This window comes from Schistocerca piceifrons, chromosome 11, assembly GCF_021461385.2.
Source record: "Schistocerca piceifrons isolate TAMUIC-IGC-003096 chromosome 11, iqSchPice1.1, whole genome shotgun sequence".
Lineage (NCBI taxonomy): Eukaryota > Metazoa > Arthropoda > Insecta > Orthoptera > Acrididae > Schistocerca > Schistocerca piceifrons.
In genome coordinates, this window is record NC_060148.1 from 48,485,968 (window position 1) to 48,510,311 (window position 24,344).

Sequence of the window (24,344 nt, forward strand, 5' to 3'; positions counted from 1 at the left end):
AATTTTAAGAAAACAAAACAAATAACCATAAGCCTAAAATTTAAAATAACTAACAACAGATAATTAAAAACCGGTGGCACTCAGATGGCCTCCAGAGAGGTCGGTCTGCCCTCGTTCACTTAGGTGAGACGCGTGGTGAGCACAACTATACTTGATCCATTGGAACCCCACCAGGGGACAGCCACGGACCGACCGACACAACGACTTGCTTCCCGTCAATGACTACATGAGAACTCAAACCGGTAATGTTACAAACGTGGAAGTCGACAGTGGAGTATGTAGTAGCTGTCAAAATTACACACCATGTTGGACTGTGACAACAGGTGAGGAAAGAACGCTGCCTGAAATTACGATAGTGGCCAGGCAGGTAACCAGAACACTAATGGCCGCAAGACAGAAAATTCCGCTGGTGCACTCAAATCGTAGCCCACCAAAGTAGTTAATTGCACCGCATGCCAGCTAACTCTCAGCAGCAGAACCATTCGATGTTGCTCACCGGAAAACCTCCCCAACAGCAAACCATCGAAGCGAACCAGCACAACATAAATGGACGTGGCTTGGGTAGTTGGAACCGCTCCTCAACCTTGACGTCCTGGGTCGGTGAACCACGAAGCACGTAGCGATCAGACAGCTCCACACACGCTCCGACACTCGCCAGGGGCTGCCAGCGGCCCCAGAAGACTGCACCGCATGGATATACCTTCCCTCGTCTGCAACAACCAACCGACTCACTCCAGACCACCTTGGAATGCCGACAACATCTAAAATATTTGTCAGTGGAAATAACGCCACTACACAAGGGATCACCAATTTAGTATTGGAGGGCAGTGTGGAGGGTAAAAATCATAGGGGGAGACCAAGAGATGAATACACTAAGCAGATTCAGAAGGATGTAGGTTGCAGTAGGTACTGGGAGATGAAGAAGCTTGCACAGGATAGAGTAGCATGGAGAGCTGCATCAAACCAGTCTCAGGACTGAAGACCACAACAACAACAACAACAACAACAACAACAACACACACAACCTGACAAACACTTGCACGAAGACCTGAACGATACCCAACGGTAACTAAGCACACAGGAAGACAAATCGGGAGTCGATGCACAATTCCACAGCCGACTCATGAACGATTGGCGAGCCAAAACGCGTCATCTGGTAGGACGACCGACCGACGATAGACCATTGCCCGGCTCAAGTGATGCGTGGCGGCATTTGGTCGGGCGAGCCATGTCGACGCAAACCTTACTGCTGCTCCAACCCGACTGCACTAATGCCGCATTGCAACCCTCGACTGGCATGACTGGACTGCGCTCCACACGCGTTCCAACTGACTGGCAGACTCAAACTCCCGTCACGAACTCCAGAGCCGAACAGTTTACGACAGACAACAACCGGGAAGTAATAGCAGTCGAGCAAAGGTACTACGAGAGGGGGTATATCGATACGCGCTGCTAACGCCGCTCACGGTCAGGCAAAACAACAACTCACTGACAGTAGTAATTTAAATTACCGTAGTGAGGTGGAAGTACGTTAAAAACAGCGGGAACATGAGCCATGCACGGCTCAAATACGAGCCCCGGACTACCAATCCACTGTATAAAAACAGCAAATTATTTTTTCGAAACTGAGATTCCAAGCCGGATGATAAAATTACGATCGAATAGCAGAAGTTGTTAAGGCCATTGCTCGCACATAGTGGGAAATCCAGGTTCAGGTCCTAGTCTGGCGCAGATTTTCATATGTCACCAATAAATTGTAGAGCTGGAATCTCATCGTATTTTCTATTGCGAACACATTTCTTATGTTTTGTAGATCTGTGAACTGCAGCTGTGTCCGTTCCTTCAGACACGCATCCTTGTCTGAAGGATATGCCATAGAAGGCTCTTAAGAGCAAGCATGTTAAGTAGTATTTGCATGCCCAGGCAAAGGCCGCACTAAAAATGAGTAAGTTTCTTCCTGTGTCACAGTGATCGTTCTACAGCAAGACATGGAAACTGATGGTGATGTTTGCAGGTTTGGGTCGATCACTGAAGCATGCACGCATAGAGGAAGTGGGAAATTCGGTTTCCAGTGCAGGTCCATCACGCTTCTTACGTCACCAGTAAACTGTACAGTCAGTGTCATAGTATTCTCTGTTGTGGATACGTTTCTTGTACTTCAAGCAGCTGTAGGTCACAGCTGTACCTGTTTCTTCAAACATGCATGCATGTCTGCAGGCCATTGCATAGTAGACCCTTAAACATAGACACTGGAAATAGCAATAGCATTTTCTGATGGCTCACGATGCTTTCGTTGAATTCTCCCAACAGTTTCATCAAATCTCTGCACAGAACGGAGTTTGTTAACAGATGCATGTCTGCAGGTCATTGCATAGTAGACCCTTAAACATAGACACTGGAAATAGCAATAGCATTTTCTGATGGCTCACGATGCTTTCGTTGAATTCTCCCAACAGTTTCATCAAATCTCTGCACGGAACGGAGTTTGTTAACAGATGCATGTCTGCAGGTCATTGCATAGTAGACCCTTAAACATAGACACTGGAAATAGCAATAGCATTTCCTGATGGCTCACGATGCTTTCGTTGAATTCTCCCAACAGTTTCATCAAATCTCTGCACAGAACGGAGTTTGTTAACCGATGCATGTCTGCAGGTCATTGCATAGTAGACCCTTAAACATAGACACTGGAAATAGCAATAGCATTTTCTGATGGCTCACGATGCTTTCGTTGAATTCTCCCAACAGTTTCATCAAATCTCTGCACAGAACGGAGTTTGTTAACAGATGCATGTCTGCAGGTCATTGCATAGTAGACCCTTAAACATAGACACTGGAAATAGCAATAGCATTTTCTGATGGCTCACGATGGTTTCGTTGAATTCTCCCAACAGTTTCATCAAATCTCTGAACAGAACGGAGTTTGTTAACCGATGCATGTCTGCAGGTCATTGCATAGTAGACCCTTAAACATAGACACTGGAAATAGCAATAGCATTTTCTGATGGCTCACGATGCTTTCGTTGAATTCTCCCAACAGTTTCATCAAATCTCTGCACAGAACGGAGTTTGTTAACAGATGCATGTCTGCAGGTCATTGCATAGTAGACCCTTAAACATAGACACTGGAAATAGCAATAGCATTTTCTGATGGCTCACGATGCTTTCGTTGAATTCTCCCAACAGTTTCATCAAATCTCTGCACAGAACAGAGTTTGTTAGCAGATAGGTTAGCCCACAAAAATCATGCAATAGATAAGATTTTAATAACTTCATGAATTATTTAGGTCCTAATTGCAGTCGTCACTTCTATTAAATTGCATGTGTACAACAATCTATTATTTACATCATCATATGTTTAAAGCACAAGGAAAATGAGCTGTGGACACTGCAGGTGCCATTCTAGTGATGGACACAATGGTGGGCAGCTCAGATCAGAGAGAGACGCAGTGACATGTACTGTTGGTACCTAGGGCAATTAGTTCAAAGTAACCTTTCTACTCGTCTGCTGTCTACCCCGCTACTGACAATGTGGTACCTATAAATCGCGCTATGATGTATAAAGAGAAAGTGAAGAAGCGGAGCAAGTTAGTCGCACCTTATCTGAGCCAGAGAAACATCTGCACTATGTGATCAAAAATATCCGGACATGCCCCAAAACATACGTTTTTCATATTAGGTGCATTGCATTGCCATCTACTGCCAGGTACTCCATATCAGCGACCTCAGTAGTCACTGGACTTCATGAGAGAGCACAATGGAGCGCTAGGAGGAACTCACGGACTTCGAACGTGGTCAGGTGATTGGGTGTCACGTGTATCATACGTCTGTACGCGATATTTTCACACTCCTAGGTCACTGTTTCCGATGTGATAGTGAAGTTGAATCGTGAAGGGACACATACAACACAAAAGCGTACAGGCCAACTACGTCTGTTGACTGACAGATTGCCGACAGTTGAAGAAGGTCTTAATGTGGAATAGGCAGACATCTATCTAGACCATCGCACGGGAAATCGAAACTTCATCAGGATCCACTGCAAGTACTGTCACAATTAGGTGGGAGGTGAGACAACTTGGATATGACGGTCAAGCAGCTGCTCTTAAATCACATATCACGTTGGTAAATGCCAAATGACACCTCGCTCGGTGTAAGGAGCGTGAGTATTGGACGATTGAACAGTAGAAAAACGTTGTGTGGAGTGACTAATCACGGTACACAATCTGGCGATCCGATGGCAGGGTGTGGGTATGGCGAATGCCCCATGAATGTCTTCTTCCAGCGTGTGTAGTGACAACAGTAAAATTCGGAGGCGCTGGTTTTATGATGTGGACGTATTTATCTTGGAGGTTTAGCGTGGCACTATCACAGCACAGGCCTACATTGATGTTTTATGCACCTTCTTCCTTTCCACTGTTGAAGAGCAATTTGGGAATGGCGTTTGCATCTTTCAACACTTTCAAGAACCTGTTCATAATGCGCAGCCTATAGCGGAGTGTTAACACAGCAATAACCTCGTCTGTTGTACGTTTTATGTGTGTTGTGTATCTCCCTTTTACTTTCTACATACATATGAGGGATTCAGTGACCATTTCTGTTACAAAACTTCGTTCACTCTAATCATGTAGTCGAAGGGAATTAGAAGTAACTTTTGTGAAGTATACTATGCTTGAAGGAAATTGGTGTCGTTCTCAGTCGGAGCATATATGGAACATTTCTCTTGAAGAAGGTAAAAAAGAAAAAAAAAGGTTCAAATGGCTCTGAGTGCTATGGGACTTAACAGCTGTGGTCATCAATCCCCTAGAACTTAGAACTACTTAAACCTAACTAACCTAAGGACATCACACACATCCATGCCCGAGGCGGGATTCGAACCTGCGACCGTAGCAGTCCCGTGGTTCCGGACTGTGCGCCTAGAACCACTAGACCACCGCGGCCGGCAGGATTCTAATCTGTGACTGTAGTGGTCGTGTGGTTCCAGACTGAAGCGCCTAGAACCGCACGGCCACACTGGCCGGCAAAGAAGGTCATGTAAGAACCTAAACACCGCATGAACACCTCACAAGAAAGGAGACCGAGTTCCACAACAGCACTGCCACTTCAGGCCGTTCTGCATATCGCTCTGTCTTCCTTCACATTTCCTTCCCACTTCTACTGTGTTGTTTCTCATGATATTGCCATACTTCGGTGCACTCCCTTGTGCAACAACAATGGAAGGCACTCTTATGTGCGAAAACTAAGTACTTGCCTCTTAGAGGCTGTCAAATATCTACTGACTAATCTTCGCTTAATTTTCGATGCGGCTTTAGTAAAGGTTAGTCCTGCAGTGTTTTGTTCTGATAGATCTTAGGATTTTCCATATATGGCCTGTTCCAATTACATGTCCATCCCTAACCACGTCAATATGAAAGAGATTTTTAGATCCTTCTTTTCTTTGTTATAAACATTTCAAATAATAAATACTTACTACAATGCTTCTCACTATCTTTCTTTCTTTCTTTTGCTTGTGCTTTCGTCCTGCAGGTATGCAGGGTCAGCATGGTTAATCGGATTTGGCAATGTTAGATTAAGGGGTGGCCGGATGCCCTTCCTGCCACCATCCTGTACCCCCCTGGACAGAATTAGTGTACCCCACCTGTCTGCGACTAGTGTAGTCCGTGGAATAATGCGAAAGTGTTCAGAGGTCTGCGAGCCATGTAACTGAGGCGGGACGTGAGGACCAGCCCCGGTATTCACCTAGGGGGATGTGGAAAAGAGCCTAAAAACTACATCTGTCGTCGTTAGTCCGCCAGGCGGATTCGATCCGGGGCCGGCACGCCTACCCGAGTCCATGAAGCAGCGCATTAGCGCTCTCAGCTAATGTGGCAGGTCTACAATGCTTCTGACCAGTAATTATTATACATTACTTTTATTTTTAGAAATATCTGAATATTTATGCACTACTTACTGAGTTGCTTGAAAAACTGGATTTCTTATCCTTCAGACAATAATCCTTACACTGAATGACATTTTTTTTATTGTTATAGAACTGTATTCTATAATTATAAGCGAAAATTAATGTTTGAAAGAAAATGCTTATCGCCACAGCTAGCTTTGCAAGATGCCCATTATTCACGCATTAAATGTGTAATTTTATCTGAATTATTTAGAAGCAAAGTTGGGAAATGCAGTTCCTCACTTAAATAGGATGCATGTCACTAGACAGAACCCTTATCTTCTTCATTGCCTCAAGCTATGTACACTATTGCATTGTAGCTATTCATCTGCTTACAATGACAACCAGTTCACACACAGTTATCCATCCATGTCACATGCATATACATGAAGCCTCTCTTATTATGTCAATGGTATATTCATTGCTCCTCATGAGAAATCACAAACGTTAACCAACAGACACACTCACACACCTAACACAACTACAGCTGTCAAAACTAGAAACTGCCACATCTTCAGTAACGTAGTTCTCACTCATTTGATGCATGGATTTCCAAACAGTTACAGCCATTAAACACCGCTGTTACATGTAGCATGGTTCACAAAACTCTTGAATTGCTTCTTGTCTTTTACCATGACAACACTTGCATCATATGCACCAATTGTAAATTACATGTCATCCAAACACCATCTACAATTAATAAACACTGATATAACAGACACACACACACACACACAGAGATGCACACACACACACACACACACACACAGACACGTTCATTGACTTCAGTACCGACCTTTCAGTTTCCAGACATCTGCTTGTATCTTCTCTTTAGTTGGAGAACACTCAATGGATTTTCCCTAATTTCTACATAAAAGCATGATTTCATGAGCCTTCACATAGATATATTTCGTGCATAGCCTTATGTAACCTCTTTCTCATGGTTTTCACTCATATTGCATCCATGACATCCATTAATCACACTCTGATAAATATGATTACACTGAACACAGTAACGAATCTAAATTCTTAATTTCAGTAGGTATATATATATATATATATATATATATATATATATATATATATATATAGAATTGATGTATCTGCTTATTTTACTGATCATACCCATAGGCTCATTCATCCTTCCAGTCAGGTAGTATTCAACATCACCTGTTTCGTGTGAGTGCTCATTGGTGTCAAATACATCTATTGGCTGATGTTTCAATTCTGTAATAAAGTTTTTAATGGAAGTCAAATTTTTACTGTAGTTCCTTCGTAATATAACAAATAAGACAAAACGTTTTTCTCTGAATTTCCTTCACCAGTTATTTCAGAAGCATCTGTCATCATATTTACTATATGTTCCCCCCACAGCCTGGTCTGGAGCATTTTACCTACAAACTCCATCTGATGGACATAATAGCATATTAAGTACGTCTAAGAGTTACTGCATTTCTAATCTCGGTGTAATTGTTGTTTGGTATATTAAGCTGCTGGTATGAGGAACTCAGGAGAAGCAGCGTGTAAACTGATTGTCTCACTAGTAAGTCATTTATCTTAGTGAATTAGTGGACCAGCTGTTGTCTTTGGCTGTATTTGTCCCATTATCTGTGGATGGGCAGATGGCGTCTGGTCTCTGTGTGAATACATGTATCCAAGCAGTCTACATCTGCATAGCGTGCCAGCCACTGGACACAACAGGACCACCACCAGCATACAAAAAAATGGCTCTGAGCACTATGGGACTTAACATCTATGGTCAGCAGTCCCCTAGAACTTAGAACCACTTAAACCTAACTAACCTAAGGACATCACACAACACCCAGCCATCACGAGGCAGAGAAAATCCCTGACCCCGCCGGGAATCGAACCCGGGAACCCGGGCATGGGAAGCGAGAACGCTACCGCACGACCACGAGATGCGAGCCCACCAGCATACAGCCACACAGCGAGCACAGCAACTACTGCCAGACACTCGTCACAATTGCGCAGACCACAGGTCCCCACTCAACCCCCGCACAAGATGGTACCACCGTCTCTTTCATGTCCTGAGTTCTGTCACTACACAACCATATATGTAAACAAATTAGAGGGGGTGGCGTTAGCGAAGTGTTATGCTGAGAAAATATTTTGGTTTCTAAAAGCAGAGGTTGTGATGGTTAACAGTAAACTTGTTGTTTTAATCGATGTCGCCATCTTTCTTTGGATTCAGAGAGGAATGGCGTTCAATTTACAGATTTAATGTAAGGACTTTGAATCTCCATGTATTCATCTGCACTGACTGTGTAGATTATTTTCATACCAAATGTTTGCTCAGTGTAGTAGTATGGGGAATGTTTGCTAAGCTAAGTTCTTTTCCAAAGTTACCGTATATATTAGCCCGCCCAGTTGACTGTGGTCTAACGCATGGCTTTCTGGGTGGGAAGGAGCGCCTGGTCCCTGGTACGAATCCGCCCGACGGATCTGTGACGAGGTCCGGTGGTCAGTCTGTGGATGGTTTTTAGGCGGTTTTCTATCTGCCTCGGCGAATGCGGGCTGATTTCCCTTATTCTGCCTCAGTTACACTATATCGGTGATTGCTGTGGAAAGAAGTTCTCCATGTACGAATACACCACCATTACTCTACCACGCAAACATAGGGGTTACACTCGTCTGGTGTGAGACGTTCCCTGGGGGGTGCACCAGGGCTCGAACCGCACAATAACCTTGGGTTCGGTGTGGGGTGGCGGAGGGGTGCAGTGGACTGTGGTAGTCGTCGTGGGGTTTTAGACCACTGCGGCTGTGGTGGGAATGGAGCCTCTCCTTCGTTTCTAGGTCCCCAGTTAACATACAATACAACGCAATACAATACTGGATATATTGATGTAGTGGATAGAGTTTCTAGTTTCATTGTTGGTTACATATCTCCCAAATTAATCCTGAAGGGAATGGAAGAGGAAGCAGGTTGATGGTGCATTGCTATACGAGTAACATACATGAACATAAATTTATGGGGTTTATCAGCAGCAGAAGAGAAGGGTAGAGTCTGTAGACAGTGAAGCATGTAAGACTGGAAAGATAACCTCCATCTAAGACTATGATGTAGAGTCTATCTTTAAGTATACAATGCCTCAACAAGAACCAAAGTATCCACAATGGCTAACGAAATGAAATGATTCTTCACAGGTTGAGACAGTATGTAACATTATTTCCGTGGTTGAAAAATCGGGTCAAATTCACACAGAATGTTTTGTGTTCGTTTGTGGCATATTATCGCACAAGATGCCTAGAATTCGTTGCTTCAACCTTAAACAACGTCACCAGGGCAACATATACACAGTGAAGGGTGCTGCAACAAATATGACACCAGTGGCTCAGGACAGCAATCTCTTAGTGCTGGTAGTGAAGAATATCATCACAGGAATTATCTACCAACTGCTGTAATGGAAGCCATCAAACCTATGTTCAGAGACTTGCAAATGAAAACTTATTGAAGAAATGTCTTCTTGGTGGTACTCAAAACCCAAATCAAAACTTTAAACAATGTGTATAGGAAAGAGTCATAAAAACCATATTTTGCGGGAATAAATGCTATTGGTGTTTATGATCCAATTTCGTGTTCTAATGATGGTGCGAAAAGCAGGAAATACGTTTTAGAGAAATTGAGAATGAAGCCAGGAGGGAACTCCATGAAAGCTTTCTATGCAATGGACAGAGAGAGAGTGTAGTGAAACAAATAAATTATTTTTGGGGATGAGAGAAGAGTGTATCACAGAAATGTGAAAAGAAAGAAAGCTGGTTTTGGAAAATTGAAAAGGACCTTCTTATGGAAGGGGGCAGCTGTAAATGAATAACAAATACAAGGAGAAACGTTAACTGCCATATTCTGCAAAACAAAGATTTCTGTACTTGGGTACATATAACATCCAAAATAAATATCCTATTACTTTCTAACCTGGTATGTTTATTAAACACAAATTCTTTAGGGCAAAATTCTAGAGTTTTTCAAATCAATTAAAAATTATGGTAATAATTGAAATATTTAACTACAAAATTTGAATTGTTTCTAAAGACGAAGTTCAAAATGAAACACCTAATTAATTTTTTCATGAATTAAATAATTTTTTTAGTTTCATACACCTATAACTGGTTTGTATGGCGTGCGAAATTCATCGAAGAATCTCTCATGCTTATGAAGGGAAGTGTACCTATAGCAATAAATGCAGCCAACAGTAAGTGAAAAAAATTATGAAATGTCACATGTAAAAAAAAAATTATTTTGTTATGTTTTTGAACTTCCACTGTTAGGAGTGTGAATCTGGAACTTCTTGCTCGTGCTGACACATCTACACGAATTTATTTGTAAAAGTATAGACAGTGAAAATTGAAGTGTCCTGTGGTGCCTCACCTGCTCCACGTCTGCCCATTTGACGTTCAACCCCCCTTAACACACGAGCTACAAACACCATCTCATGACGGCAGCAACACATTAAGTGCATTGAAGGGGAACTGTCATTCCAGTTCCTTTGTGATTTATGCTGTTGTGCTTTGAAACTATGTCAACACATAGCGGTCATAAAAACAATTGTTGAGCTTCGTACGAGCCTTATATTTATGGTTTATTTTGTACCAAATACTGTGTAATATTCTAGGCTACAGGTATGAGAAAATTAGGAGAAGCAGTGTGTAAACTGATTATCTGCATTCTGAGTGATTCATCTTAGTGGGCTCGCTACTGTAGTTGCGAGTGTGTTTTCCATTATCTGTGTGTGGACAGTACCTCAGCAGTACCGTGTATGGTAATCTGACCACTGTGGACTCGAAGCAGTGTTCCTTCTGTGCAGCACGCCAAGCGCTGGAGAGAGCAGGACCGGCCCCTCCTCGCAGCCGCACAGTGGCCACAGCGACGACGGCCGGAGCCCAGCCACAGCTGTGCCCGCCACCACTCCCCAGGCCACTCCACAGCCTGATGACACCGCCGTCTCTCTGCTGCGGTGAGTTCCGTCACTTCTTGTGCAGACTGTCCACAACTACAGCGCGACATGTTGGGGAGATAGCCTAGTGTTAAAGTAAAGAAATGGAATGTCGCTGATTCCTGTTTTTGACAAAGCAGAAGTTATAGTTCTCGTTTAAAGTTACTGCTTTTATAAACTGTGACGTTCGACGAGGCAAGGATGCAAGGGATTCTCTGCACTCTTCTACAGGTTTGCAACTTGTCGTATTTTCAATTCCTAACACAACTGAGCAGCTGAATGAAATTACTTGTTGTAAGATGCGATAATACTGAATACATCCCCAAAGATAGCAAATGTGTTGGTGTGTTGGAGGCAGTTTCTGTTTTCAGGGAAGGTTCCCTATCTTATGAATTAATTCTGTAGGGGCTGGATCTTGATTGTTGCTTATGACTAGCAATCACCTTCACTGTTAGGATGCATCACCACACGACCAGGACTTTCTGAAACTTGCATTGTCTTGCATCTCCAGGATTACTCTCCCTACACTGTAACGAGATATTCTCTCACAGGGTCTGTGGGAACGCCTGAGCCGTGTATGGCTCGTGTTTCATGACATTTATTCCATGTCATCTTCTATTACAATACCCCCGCCTAGTTTACTTATTCTACTTACTAGCGTCACTACCTTCCTACGTTACTTGTCCGTGAGTGGCAGCAGCAGGTCTTTCGATACGTGCACTGTCGTACCATCTCTGGAGCGACCGACAGTATTTCCGTGTCGTCGTGTGTCTGGTAGTCAGTGAGGGTGATCGGACCTGGAGCGGTTGGAGTTGGAACGCGGCAGAAGTGCAGTCGAAACGTAGGTGCAGTCAGATACTGAGCCTCAGGGAGGTCCGCACAGCTAGTACCAGCGAGGTCGACCGTTGGTTGGGCGTTCGGTCCGTCGCCTCATCGACGAGGTGTATTTTCTTTCGGTTCCTTCCTGTGCAGAGATGTCGGCTGTGTTCCCTCTGCATGGCTGGGACCGAGCCAATGTCTCTGGAACGTCGTCCATCCGAAGAAAGTCGGCTGAATTGGGGACGCACCAGCAGTGCAGTCGGGATGCAGCAGCAGTGAAGTCGGGCACGGAGAGCAGGTGAGTCGCGGACAGCAAGTACTCGCAGACCGCTCGTGACAGAGGATGAACTGTTTGACGGACAGAGATTGGAGCGGGACGACTGCTGGTCGTCTCATCGGCCGACATATATTTGGTCTTTTTCACCGCTTCTGGGCCTCATCACTGGCTCATCTTGCTGGATGTGGTTTGGTTCCTTCTTGTGCGGAACGTCTTGGCCAATGGGCAAGAGTTCCTCTGCATGATTAGGTCAGAGCCATCGTGCCAGGATCGCCGTGTCTCCCACTTCCCGACAGACATCGGGTTCAGTCGGTTTGGAGCTGCAGTGAGCTCCGGATAGGCAAGACTCGCCCGACCATTGCTGATACACGTGGTTTGAGTGCCAATGACCTTGGTTGGATGCTGGTCGGTCGTGTGGTCAGACGACGTGTTTCGTCACCGACTGTCCTTCGATTTTGTGTGTGTGTCCTCCTGTGATATGTCCTAGTTGTTCATCAGTCATTCGTTTCACGAGTGTTCCAGTTTCTTGTGGCAGTGTTTCGTGCAACACTGTGTACCCTGTGTCAGTTCGACTGAGCAATGCGTTACCCTAGGTAGTGTTATAGGCCCTTTGCTATTCCTTATCTATATAAAAGATTTTAGAGACAATCTGAGCAGCCGCCTTCGGTTGTTTGCAGATGACGCTGTCGTTTATGGATTAATAAAGTCATCAGAAGATCAAAACAAACTGCAAAACGATTTAGAAAAGATATCTGAATTGTGCGAAAAGTGGCAGTCATCCACACGAGTGCTAAAAGAAACTCGTTAAACTTCCGTTACACGATAAATGAGTCTAATCTAAAAGCTGTAAATTCAACTAAATACCTACGTATTACAGTAAAGAACAACTTAAATCGGAAGGAACACATATAAAATGTTGTGGGGAAGGATAACGAAAGACTGCGTTTTATTGGCAGGACACTTACATGATGTAACAGACCTACTAAGGCGACTGCCTACACCACTCTTGTCCGTCTGCTTTTAGAATACTGCTGCACGGTGTGGGATCCTTACCAGATAGGACTGACGGAGTACACTGAAAAAGTTCAAGGAAAGACAGCACGTTTTGTATTGTCTCGAAATATGGGAGAGAGTGTCACAGAAATTATACACGACTTGGGCTGGAGATCATTAAAAGAAAGGCGTTTTTCATTGCGACGGAATCTTCTCACGAAATTCCAATCACCAACATTCTCCTCCGATGCGAAAATATTTTGTTGACACCGACCTACATAGGGCGGAACGATCACCAAGATAAAACAAGGGAAATCAGAGCTCATACGGAAAGATATAGGTGTTCATTCTTCCCACGTGCTATGCGAGATTGGAATAATGAATTGCGAAGGTGGTTCGATGAACCCTCAGCCAGGCACTTACATATGATTTGCAGAGTATCGATGTAGATGTAGAAGTTCTGTAATGCTGTCTGCTTACTGCAGTAGCCAGTTGATCGGCTAAGACAGCAGCGAGTGAATGTTTTCTTACTGAGTTGATGCTGTCCCCCACGACGTGTAGTTCCAAAGCCGTTGCGATGTTCATATCTGTCAGTAGTTATTGCGCCTGGGCCTATTAACACAACAATATTTGAAGACGAGTGTTAATGGTCTCTTCGCCTCGCTGGCAATTTGGTTGTAATGTTTTTGGTCCGGTGACCGAAATTAGGTGCTTGCTTCTTCGGCTGTCTGTCGGTTGGGTTGCCTTCCGATTCAGAGACTGTTGGTCAGGCTGCCTTTCTCGCCTAAACGGGCATTAGTGTTACGATCCCAGGCTAACCGTTGGAAACTTCTGAGGGCCGTTCCTTGTGTGCTACATAGTAATTTCCCTGTTTGGGTTTTAGTTATTTTATTGATGTGAGGTCTTCAGCTGAGTTTTAATATTTCTTAAATTAATTTCCTCGTTTTGCCCTTTTGCATGAAATGTTTTAAGATAAAGCTTTGTGCCTTTTAAATTTAAACTCTTTTCTAGGCCTTTAGCCGTTGAACAATTTGTTTGATATGTGGCCTTCAGCCAAGTATCAATATCACCTAAAATTAATGTTTTTACCTTGTCCTTAAGGCATGGGATTTTTATTTTTGTATAGGGCCCTTCAGCCTAATTTTGTATGAAAATTTTTAAGATAAGGCTTTCTGCCTTTTAAAATTCAAACTCTTCTTTCTAGGGCTTAAGCCATTACATTATTTACTGATGTGCTTCCTTCAGCCAAGTTTCAATATCTCTTAAATTAATGTTGTTGTCTTGCCCTTTTACATGAAATATTTTAAGATAGCTACTTCTGCCTTTTGATGGTAACTCTCCTTATTGTTTTACATGCAGCCTCCAGCCAAGTTCCAGTTAAATTAAATTGCTAAGACCTTCAGCCTCTTTCGGTTGAGGATTTAGAAAATATTTTAGGGTGAAACCTCCAGAAGAACCTTGTCGTGACGCCATCTGCATTGCGAAAATATTCTGGACAATTTACCTTTTTGGATCCCTGGGAATGGACTGTCAAGGTGGAAGTGACCGTAGAATAAGTTACAGAGAGATAACATTCTATGACTTGGAGCTTTGAATTCCTAAGTTTGGTTGTAGTTGGAAAGCTAGGGAGTCTAAAAACGGAACTGCAAAGACCCAGTGTAGATACAGTGGGGTCATTGATGTGAAATAGAAGAAAGCAAAGGATTTGTCATAAGATACATTGGGGTAATATCAACAGCAAATTGTATAATGGAATTCGTTATAAATAGGAAAGCAGGGGAGTGTGTGGGCTACTGTGAACTGCTCAATGACAGAGTTTTTCTCACCAGATTCGATATCAAAAATGGTTCAAATGGCTCTGAGCACTATGGGACTTAACATCTGAGATATCAGTCCCCTAGAACTTAGAACTACTTAAACCTAACTAACCTAAGGACATCACACACATCCATGCCCGAGGCAGGATTCGAACCTGCGAACGTGGCGGTCGCGCGGTTCCAGACTGAAGCACCTAGAACCCCTCGGCCACACCGGCCGGCGATTCGACATCAAACGAACACCGACAACAGTAGTTCAGGTACAGATGGCAACGACACATGAAAAGGAGAAAAGAGAGGAAGCATGGAATTGAAATGCGATTGTAGAGGAAAGAAAAGAAGAAATTGTCATGGGGATTATGGGTTTGGCACAGCGATGAGAGAGGTAAACGTCTAGTTGAATTATGCAGTCAAATTGAAATGGTAATAACGAATACTCTGTTCAGGAATCATGTGAGGAAAAATATGCTTGGAAAATACACAGGGACACTGAAGGATTCGAGCTGGATTACTTCATGGTCAGACAGAGATTGCGACATCAGATATTGGAACGTAAGGTGTACCCAGATGTACACAAAGATTTAATAATTATGAAGAGTAGAGTGACGTTTAGCAGAATCGTCCAGAAGAATCAGCATAGAAGGATGTAGCATCATGCAGTAATGAAAAATGATGAGATGTGCTTGAAGTTAATGAACGATGTGTAAACGGCGGTAAGGAATATCACAGTAGGCTATTTAATTGAAGAGGAGTGGACATCTCTAGAACGTAAAATCATAGGTGGTGGACAGATAAACACAGATAAAAGGAAGCTAACTTCGAAGAAACCTTGAGTAACTGTAGAAAGACTGCAACTGATCAACAAAATAAGAAAGCATGTAAATGTTCAGAGAAAGACAGGAATAAAGCTACGTTCACTGAGGTGGCAAGAGTCGTGGGATACCTCCTAATGTCATGTCAGGCCTCCTTGTGCGCAACCTAGAACAACAACTCGAGGTGGTGGGGACCCAAGAAGTCGTTGGAAGTCCCCTGTAAAAATACATTGCCAGGCTGCCTCTATAGCCATCCACAACTACGAAAGTGTTCCTGCTGCAAGATTTTGTACAAGAACTGACCTCTCTATTATGTCCAATAAATCATCGGTGGGATTCATGATGCGCAATCCGGGTGGCCAAATCATTTACACCAGTTGTCCACAATGTTCCTCAAATCAATCGTGGACAGTTGTTGCCCACGGACATTAAATCGCTGATTGAGAAAATTGAGTCAACAAATGGCTGAAAATGGTCTCCAAGTAGGTAACCTTAACCATTTCCAGTCAATGATTCGTTCAGTTGGACGAGAGGTCCCAGCCCATTCCACGTAAGCACATAGCATGCCATTACAGAGCCAACACCATTTTGCACAGGCCCTTTTTGGCAAGTTGAGTCCAATGCTTCGTGGGTTCTACGCCACACTTGAACATTACAATCAGCTCTCACCAACTGAATCCGAGGCTTATCTGACCAGGCCACGCTTTTCCAGTCGTCTAGCCTTCAACCATTATGGTCACGAGACCAGGAAAGGAATTGCTGGTGGTAACATACTGGTAGTGAAGTCACTCGCATTGGTCATCTGTTGCCACAGCACTTAACGGCAAATTTGGCGCATTGTCCTTGTGGATACGTTCGTCGTATATTCTGCATTGATTTCTGCGGTTATTTCACAAAGTATTGCTTGTCTCTTAGCACCGACCACTACATGCACAAGCCGCTGCTTTTGGTCGTTGTATGAAGGCTGTTAGCCACAGCATTCACTGTGATGAGAGATAATGCCTGATATTTAGTATTCTTGGGACACCCTTGGCATTGTGTATCCTGGAATATTGAATTCCCTAACGATTTCCGATATGGGATGTCCTATGCATCTACCTCCAACTACTATTTGGTGTTGAAAGTTAATCCCCACTGTGTGGCCATAATCACGACGGAAACCCGTTCACACGAATCACCTGAGTTCATATGACAGCTCTGCCAATGCACTGCACTTTTGTACCTTGTGTGTGTGACACTGCCGCTGTCTGTATATGTGCACACCACTATTGAATGGCTTGTCACCTCAGTGTAGGCCATTTAGAAATGACATATGTGGGACGTGCCACGTAGACTAGGTGAAACAACTGCAGAAAAATTGTGAAAAAACTAAAAAGAAACAGTCTTTTGCAGGACTGACAAATAATATAGAAAAATCTAAATTACAAACACCATGGGAATTCCACTGCCAGCCTCAGCAGACAGAGCACATAGGTGGAAAGATTACACTGAGAGCCTCTACGAATAGGGACCTTGTTCGATGATTTGATAGAGGAAGGAATCTGTGTCGACAGGGAAGATATACAGGATCTACTATTAGAGCCAGTAGTTTAAAGACCTCTGGATGATTTGACAACAAATAAAACTGACAGGGTACCTAGCGCTTCATCAGGACTACTAGGTTCATTGGGTAAAGTGGAAACCAAACGACAATTCAAGTTGGAGAGTAGAATCTGTGAGTTGGCGACATACCATCACTCTTTTACAAAAATATCATCCACATATTTCCCAAGATAGCAAGGGCAGATAAGTGTGAGGACTAGTGCGCAATCACCTTTCTTACTCATGCATCCAAGCTGCCGACGAGAATGATATACGGAAAAAGTGAAAAGAAAATTGAGAAACTGTCAAATGACGGTCAGTTTGACTTTAGAAGAAGTAAAGGCACCAGACACGGTGTTCGAAAGTTGTACGTTATAATGGAAGCAACTAAAAAGTTTTTTGACCTAGAAAAAGTGTTCGACATTATATAACTCTGCAAGATCTTCGAAAGTCTTATATAAATATGATTAAGTTACAGGGAAGGACGGGTAGGTTACAACATGTACAAGAACCAAGAGGGAACAGTAAGACTGGAAGATAAAGAACAAAGTGCTCAGATTAAGTGTGTAAGACAGGAGCAGTCTTTTGCCCCTGCTATTCCATCTACACATTCAAGAAGCTGTGATGGAAATATAATAAAAGTTCTAGGGTGGAATTAAAATTCGCGGTGAAAGGATGCCAATGAAAAATTTGGTTGATGACATTGCTATCCTCAGCGAAAGTGAATAGTTACAGGATCTGCTGATTGAATGGAGAGTCGGGTGAGCAAGGAATGTGAATTGAGAATGAATCACTAAAAGAAAATTCTACTGAGAAATAGTAGATGTCAGAAAACTTAACACTTAAATTGGTGGTCACGAAGTAGCCGATATTAAGAAATTCTGGAACCAAAATAACCCTTGATATACAAAGCCAGAAGGGCATGAGAAGCGTAGTAGCAAAGGCAATATGGGTACAACTAGCCAACATAATTCCGCTGCTATGAAACATTTATGTTTGGATTACTACTTCGTATGATATTGAACGGTGGACAGTGGCAAAAAACCGGAACTGAGGAGACTAGGAGCGTGTGAAATGTGGTGATAGAGAAAAGTGTTGAAAATTAGGTGGACTTGTCAGATATGGAATGAGGGAGTACTCTCCAGAATCAGCGACATACGGAATCACTGGCAAGACGAAGGAGATGTATAGCGTAAAGACTGAAGGGAAAGACAGAGATTGAAATACATCCAACAATTAATTGAGTGTGTAGGGTGTAAGTGCTACTTTCAGATGAAGGTTGGTGCAAGAGAGGAATTCGTGGCAGGCCACATCAAACCGAGTAGAAAACTACTGGCTAAAATAATCTCATTTGACAGATTAATAGAATGTATCTGTACTTAATTGTCTTTACTTCATAAAGGAAGTGCTACATATTATTCCTGAGCATGCAACACGCAGTTCGTAGTATCAAAATGTAGGTGTTTATGTCACATGTAAATAACATGGCCCGTTTCTCAGTAGACATTCAGTTTCATCGACGGTATATGGACACGTATTAAAGAAAATTAATAAAGGGTGTGTTAAAGTTTCATCTCTATCAAGGCTTTTATTCTGCTGAGGGAACTTTGAGTAATGGGTGTGAAATTATATGGAGAAATGAGAACCCAATATTCTTCAACGTTGGCGCTTCAGTCTCCAGCGAAGCCAGCTTCTAACTCATCCCAGAGCAATTGCATTGGATTTAGCTCGGAATTCTGGACGGACAGTACATTCATATAAAGCTGTTGTCCAAAAATTGTTGCCTGACAGGTAATGATTTATGATAAGAAGCACTGTCTTGCTAACGCAAACAATGTTGATCTACAGTGTGCAGTACACGAAGCTGGGAAACGTGCTTGCAATGCTGTCGAATTTAGTGTTCTCTTAAGCTCAATAGGGGAATGATACCATAACCATGGAAATATGCCGATAATTTAACGCCATCTCCTCTCTCCTTCACTTCTGACGTTACACAATATGGCAGGTAACAGTTATCAGCCAAAAACAGAGCCTTCTATCGGATTGCCACAGGTGGTTCATCTGTGCAGACCATTCGTTTCCATTCATCCATTGCCCAGTGGCGTCACGCATTTCACCAATTTTAGTGTTGCGTAGCACTGACTGCAGAAATGTGTGCCTCATTGGGGGGGGGGGGGGGGGTGCTCGACCATTTTACAACATTCTTTTTACCTCCCTATGCACAGTCGTTGTGCTGGCTGCAGTGCTTGATGCGATTTTTTACAGCGACCCTCCATAAAGCTTCATGGTCCCTGTCCATCAGTACATGCCTCTTCTACCTTTTGCTATGGTTGTTGCTCTGCATTTCCACTTCACAAAAGCGTCTCCAAAAGTCGCCTAGAGCTACTGTGTAAGGGTCGAAACATTCCTGGTACATTTGTTACTCAGGTGACATCCAGTGTCTAGTGCACATTCAAAGTCCCTAACCCCCGTGATGGACCCATTCTGCTATTTCTGGTTCTGTACTGACGACACAAGTCTCTCTGCCTCCTTTTATACTAGCGGATCGGCCTCTAATTACACTTGTTGGCCAGACACACATTAGATAGAGGTATCTAGATACTTTTGAGCTGAGAGTGTAGCGTACCTCGCAGCCTATCCCTGATGTTATTCGATCTGTATGTTGAGCAAGCTGTAAAGGAAACAAGAGAAAAATTTACATTAGGAATTAGAAGCCATGGAGAAGAAACAAAAACTTTGACGTTTGCCAATGACATTGTAATTCCGTCACAGACAGCAAAGGGCCTGGAAGAGCAGTTGAATGGAATGGATAGTGTCTTGAGAGGAGGATAGAAGATGAACATTAGCAAAAGCGAAACGAGGATAAAGGAATGCAGTCAAATCGGCTGATGCCGAGGGAATTAAATTAGGAAATGAGACACTTAAAGTAGTAAACGAGTAAAGCTATTTGGGAAGCAAAATAACTGATCTTGGTCGAAGGAGAGAGGATATAAAATGTATACTGGCAATGGCAGGGGAAGTGTTTCAGAAGAAGAGAAACTTTTCTGAAAGTTTTTCTATCGAGTGTAGCCCTCTATAGAAGTGAAAGATGGACAAGAAACGATGTAAACAAGAAGGGAATAGAAGAGAAATGCAGTGCTACAGAAGAATGCTGAAGATTAGATGGGTAGATCAGGTAACTAATGAAGAGGTACTGGACAGAATTGGAGAGAAGAAGAATTTGTGGTACTACTTGACTACAAGATGGGATCGGTTGGTAGGGCATGTTCAGAGGCATCAAGGGATTACCAACTTAGTACTGGAGGGCAGCGTGGAGGATAAATGTCGTAGAGGGAGACCAAAAGATGAATACACAAGGCAAATTCAGAAGGATGTCGGTTGCAGAAGTTACTTGTCGTTGAAGAAGCTTGCACAGGCTAGAGTAGTATGGAGAACAGCATCAGAGCTGTCTCTGGACAGAAGACCACAACAACAACAGCAATATACCTAAATGTTGTCAGGTCTTTAGTGTCATAAGAACGTAGGATTCCGCGGCCGGTGTCATAGTGATTAAAATTCTTCTGGGTATTATGCCGCGTCATTGCTAAAAACTAACAACAATAATAAACTAAAACCGACGTTCCGGCCCAATCACTAGGTCTTTAGTATGTTTACGAAGCCAACACGCAGCTCGGCTAGTAATTTGAATGGTATAAAAAGCGCGTGAAATTTGATGTACCCCGGTGTCCAAAATTAAAGCAACAAATGGAAATTTTACAAGGTTGCGTATATTTTGCCATAAAATAGTAGAAACAGGTGATAGTAAAATAGAAACGATGTAAAATATAAAAACATGAACAGCTACAAAATGCACAAAGGTAGATAAAAATGTTCATCTTTTTTTTTAAACTTAACCGATTTGCACACAAAATTCGACAACTGGTTAATGTTTTCAGCATCGGGTGTGACCACCTCTGACTCATACAAGCCTGGCAGTGACAGGGAAAGCTGTGAATGATGTCATCGATCTCATGTGGAGGCAATTACACTATTCTTATTGCAGAGCTACTCGCAAGTCTTATAGAATTCCCAGAATGAGATTTTCACTCTGCAGCAGAGTGTACGCTGATATGATACTTCCTGGCAGATTAAAACCGTGTGCCGGACCGAAACTCGAACTTGGGACCTTTGCCTGGTAGAGCACTTGCCCGCGAAAGGCAAAGGTCCCGAGTTCGAGTCTCGGTCCGGCACACAGTTTTAATCTGCCGGGAAGTTTCTTATAGAATTGTTGGTGGAAGCTTATGTGATGCAACCCATCTCCCTAGTGTGTCCCCGGCATGCTCTATGGGATTCAAATTGGGAGATCGAGCGAACCACCCCATACGTGCAATATCTCCTATTCCCAAGAAAACGTCAATCACCTGATCTCTATGAGGCTTAGCATTATCGTCCACCAATACGAAGTCTACGGCAGAGCACCTCGCAAAAACCGCATATGAGGTCCCAAGATCTCGTCGCGATACCTGACAGGAGTTAAACCTAGCCGATTCACCCGTACAACATCATGAAGAGGTGTTCGAGTAGTCAACATCAGGGGTAATCCTCAATATCAGTCTTTTACAAAGCTGTTTGGTTTCCGAAATCGTGTTCCGCATTCCCTCCATATGCAAATCCGTCGAGAATCACTCTACAGACTATATTGGAACTCACCTGTGAAAAGGACGTGGACTATTTGCTCGGCCATCTAGGTGGCATGTTGACGACTTTAACATTTATTTCTGTGAAGATGTGTCAGAGGTACATATACAACAGGTCTCTGACAATAAAGGCCACTCTGCTAATGCCTTCTGTATAACGTCTACCTCGATTCAACACACCCAGTGCATGCTGCGAGGTTATATGGCAGTTGCCATGCAGTTGCAAGGCGGTGCTGTGATGCCCTTTTAGCCAGATAGCGGTTCTTTCTTTCTGGTATCACACGTGCTGGGTCCTGCCCCCGCCTTTGAGATACAGTTTCTGTCTCTACAAACTATCCCCACATCTGAGAAACAACAGAGCGCAGGGAGCCTGGTAGGCGTCTTCTCTGTACCATACTCCACCGTCTGTGACTGTGTCTACATTGTGGATGTGGGACTACCCAGCAAACACTACCCCATTTTGTAGTTTCACTGACTTCATCGTTGTAGTTGTTCATTGACTGGAATGCCAGCTACCATGCAGAACACCATGGTTCAGGCATCTGCTGACAGTTGGTATGAATACATTGGAATGAGACACACGATGCGGAAATCGCAGTTTGTTGTTTTAACTTTGGACACCAGTCTATTGTGGTAAACTTCTTGGAGAGATGAGTTGTTGGAACTCATCACAGTTCTGCGATAGTGCTTCGTCCTCAGATATGTGTGTTGAGAGAAATTTGTAAGTATCTTTCTTTTGTTGTAGGGATCTTTCCGGAGAAGAGAAGGGCAAGATGCTGATCGTGGCAGCTAAGGAGGGGTCAGTGAGCAAGGTGCGAACTTTGGTGGCGATGGGGGCGGACGTAGAGGCGAAGGACGACGACAAGTGGACAGCACTGCACTGGGCAGCAAGGAGGGGACACGTGGAGGTGGTGAGGCGTCTGCTGGAGGATGGAGCAGATGTCAACGCCAGGGACCGCTGGCAGAACACACCTCTGCACATGGCTGCATGGATAGGCAATGCGGCTGTGGTGCGGCTGCTGGCAGCATCCTCTGCCGACCCCAACGCCAGGGATCAAAGTGGGATCACACCACTGCACTATGCGGCACGGCGTGGACACGCAGATGCGGCGACTGCGCTACTGGAGGCAGGGGCCGACAGGGAAGTCAGGAATGACGATGGGGACACGCCGCTGGCCCTAGCCGAGCGGATCAACCACCAGCGGCTCACATACATCCTAGGATCAAGTTCAGTGTAATGCAAACGAATCTGGAGTAAAATGAATAAAGCTTTCTATGCGACCTCTGCTACTTTTAAGATAAAGAATTAAGAAAATCCTGCAGTCTTGCTTTGCACCCATATTTACATAGTACATACAACGACCCCAGTACCATTACAACAAGAATGCTTCTAGACTACTACAGGTAAAAGGTGGGGCACTCCTTTTGCTGAAAATTCAAAAGAAATTAAATAATTCTCGATTACTTATAAACACCAGGTTTCTACAGTATTTTATTAGTGGAAAATGCTTTTTAGGTGCATTTTTGGTGCTATGTGGAACTTCTATAAAATGAGAAAATTAATAGAAGTTTTTGAAATGCCTGGGCTAACAGGACAGAGCAGATTAGGTTGTGGAAAGGGGCCATAATAAGTTGCTGTCAGTTTCACTCAAAATACAAACTTTACTCATCAACACACACAATATTACAACAAGGATGCAAACCACTCAAAACTTTAATCGACCTCCTTTGATTAACCTTAGATCGGCTGATGGCCATACTCAAAATCCAAGACACAAGACCTAAGTAAGAAATTGAAATACAAGCTTCTTCTGGAGCTTCCACCCAAGAATATTTTCGAAATCTTCAATCCAAACAGGCTGAAGGACTTAGCAATTTAATTTTAATTGACCTTGGCTCGAGGCTGCATATTAAGAAATAAGAAGAGTTTAAATCAAAAAGCAGAAGGCCTTATCTGAAAACAAAAGCATAACAATCTTATGCCTTAAGGGCAAGACAAGAGCATTAATTTACGAGACATTAAAACTCGGCTGAAGGCTGCACATCTGCAAATACACTCCCGGAAATTGAAATAAGAACACCGTGAATTCATTGTCCCAGGAAGGGGAAACTTTATTGACACATTCCTGGGGTCAGATACATCACATGATCACACTGACAGAACCACAGGCACATAGACACAGGCAACAGAGCATGCACAATGTCGGCACTAGTACTGTGTATATCCACTTTTCGCAGCAATGCAGGCTGCTATTCTCCCATGGAGACGATCGTAGAGATGCTGGATGTAGTCCTGTGGAACGGCTTGCCATGCCATTTCCACCTGGCGCCTCAGTTGGACCAGCGTTCGTGCTGGACGTGCAGACCGCGTGAGACGACGCTTCATCCACTCCCAAACATGCTCAATGGGGGACAGATCCGGAGATCTTGCTGGCCAGGGTAGTTGACTTACACCTTCTAGAGCACGTTGGGTGGCACGGGA

General features: G+C 43.5%; 1 protein-coding gene across 1 annotated transcript in view; it reads left to right on the forward strand.

Moving 5' to 3' along the window:
• LOC124720098 (ankyrin-3-like) overlaps nucleotides 1-23,143 on the forward strand; it is a 53,674-nt gene extending 30,531 nt beyond the window's left edge. Inside the window, exons 5-6 of the mRNA XM_047245391.1 lie at nucleotides 10,759-10,908; nucleotides 22,608-23,143. Coding sequence (XP_047101347.1) covers nucleotides 10,759-10,908; nucleotides 22,608-23,100 — 643 coding nt within the window. The 3' untranslated portion in view covers nucleotides 23,101-23,143. The remainder of the gene's footprint in view (nucleotides 1-10,758; nucleotides 10,909-22,607) is intronic.
• The last annotated feature ends 1,201 nt before the right edge of the window (nucleotides 23,144-24,344 follow it).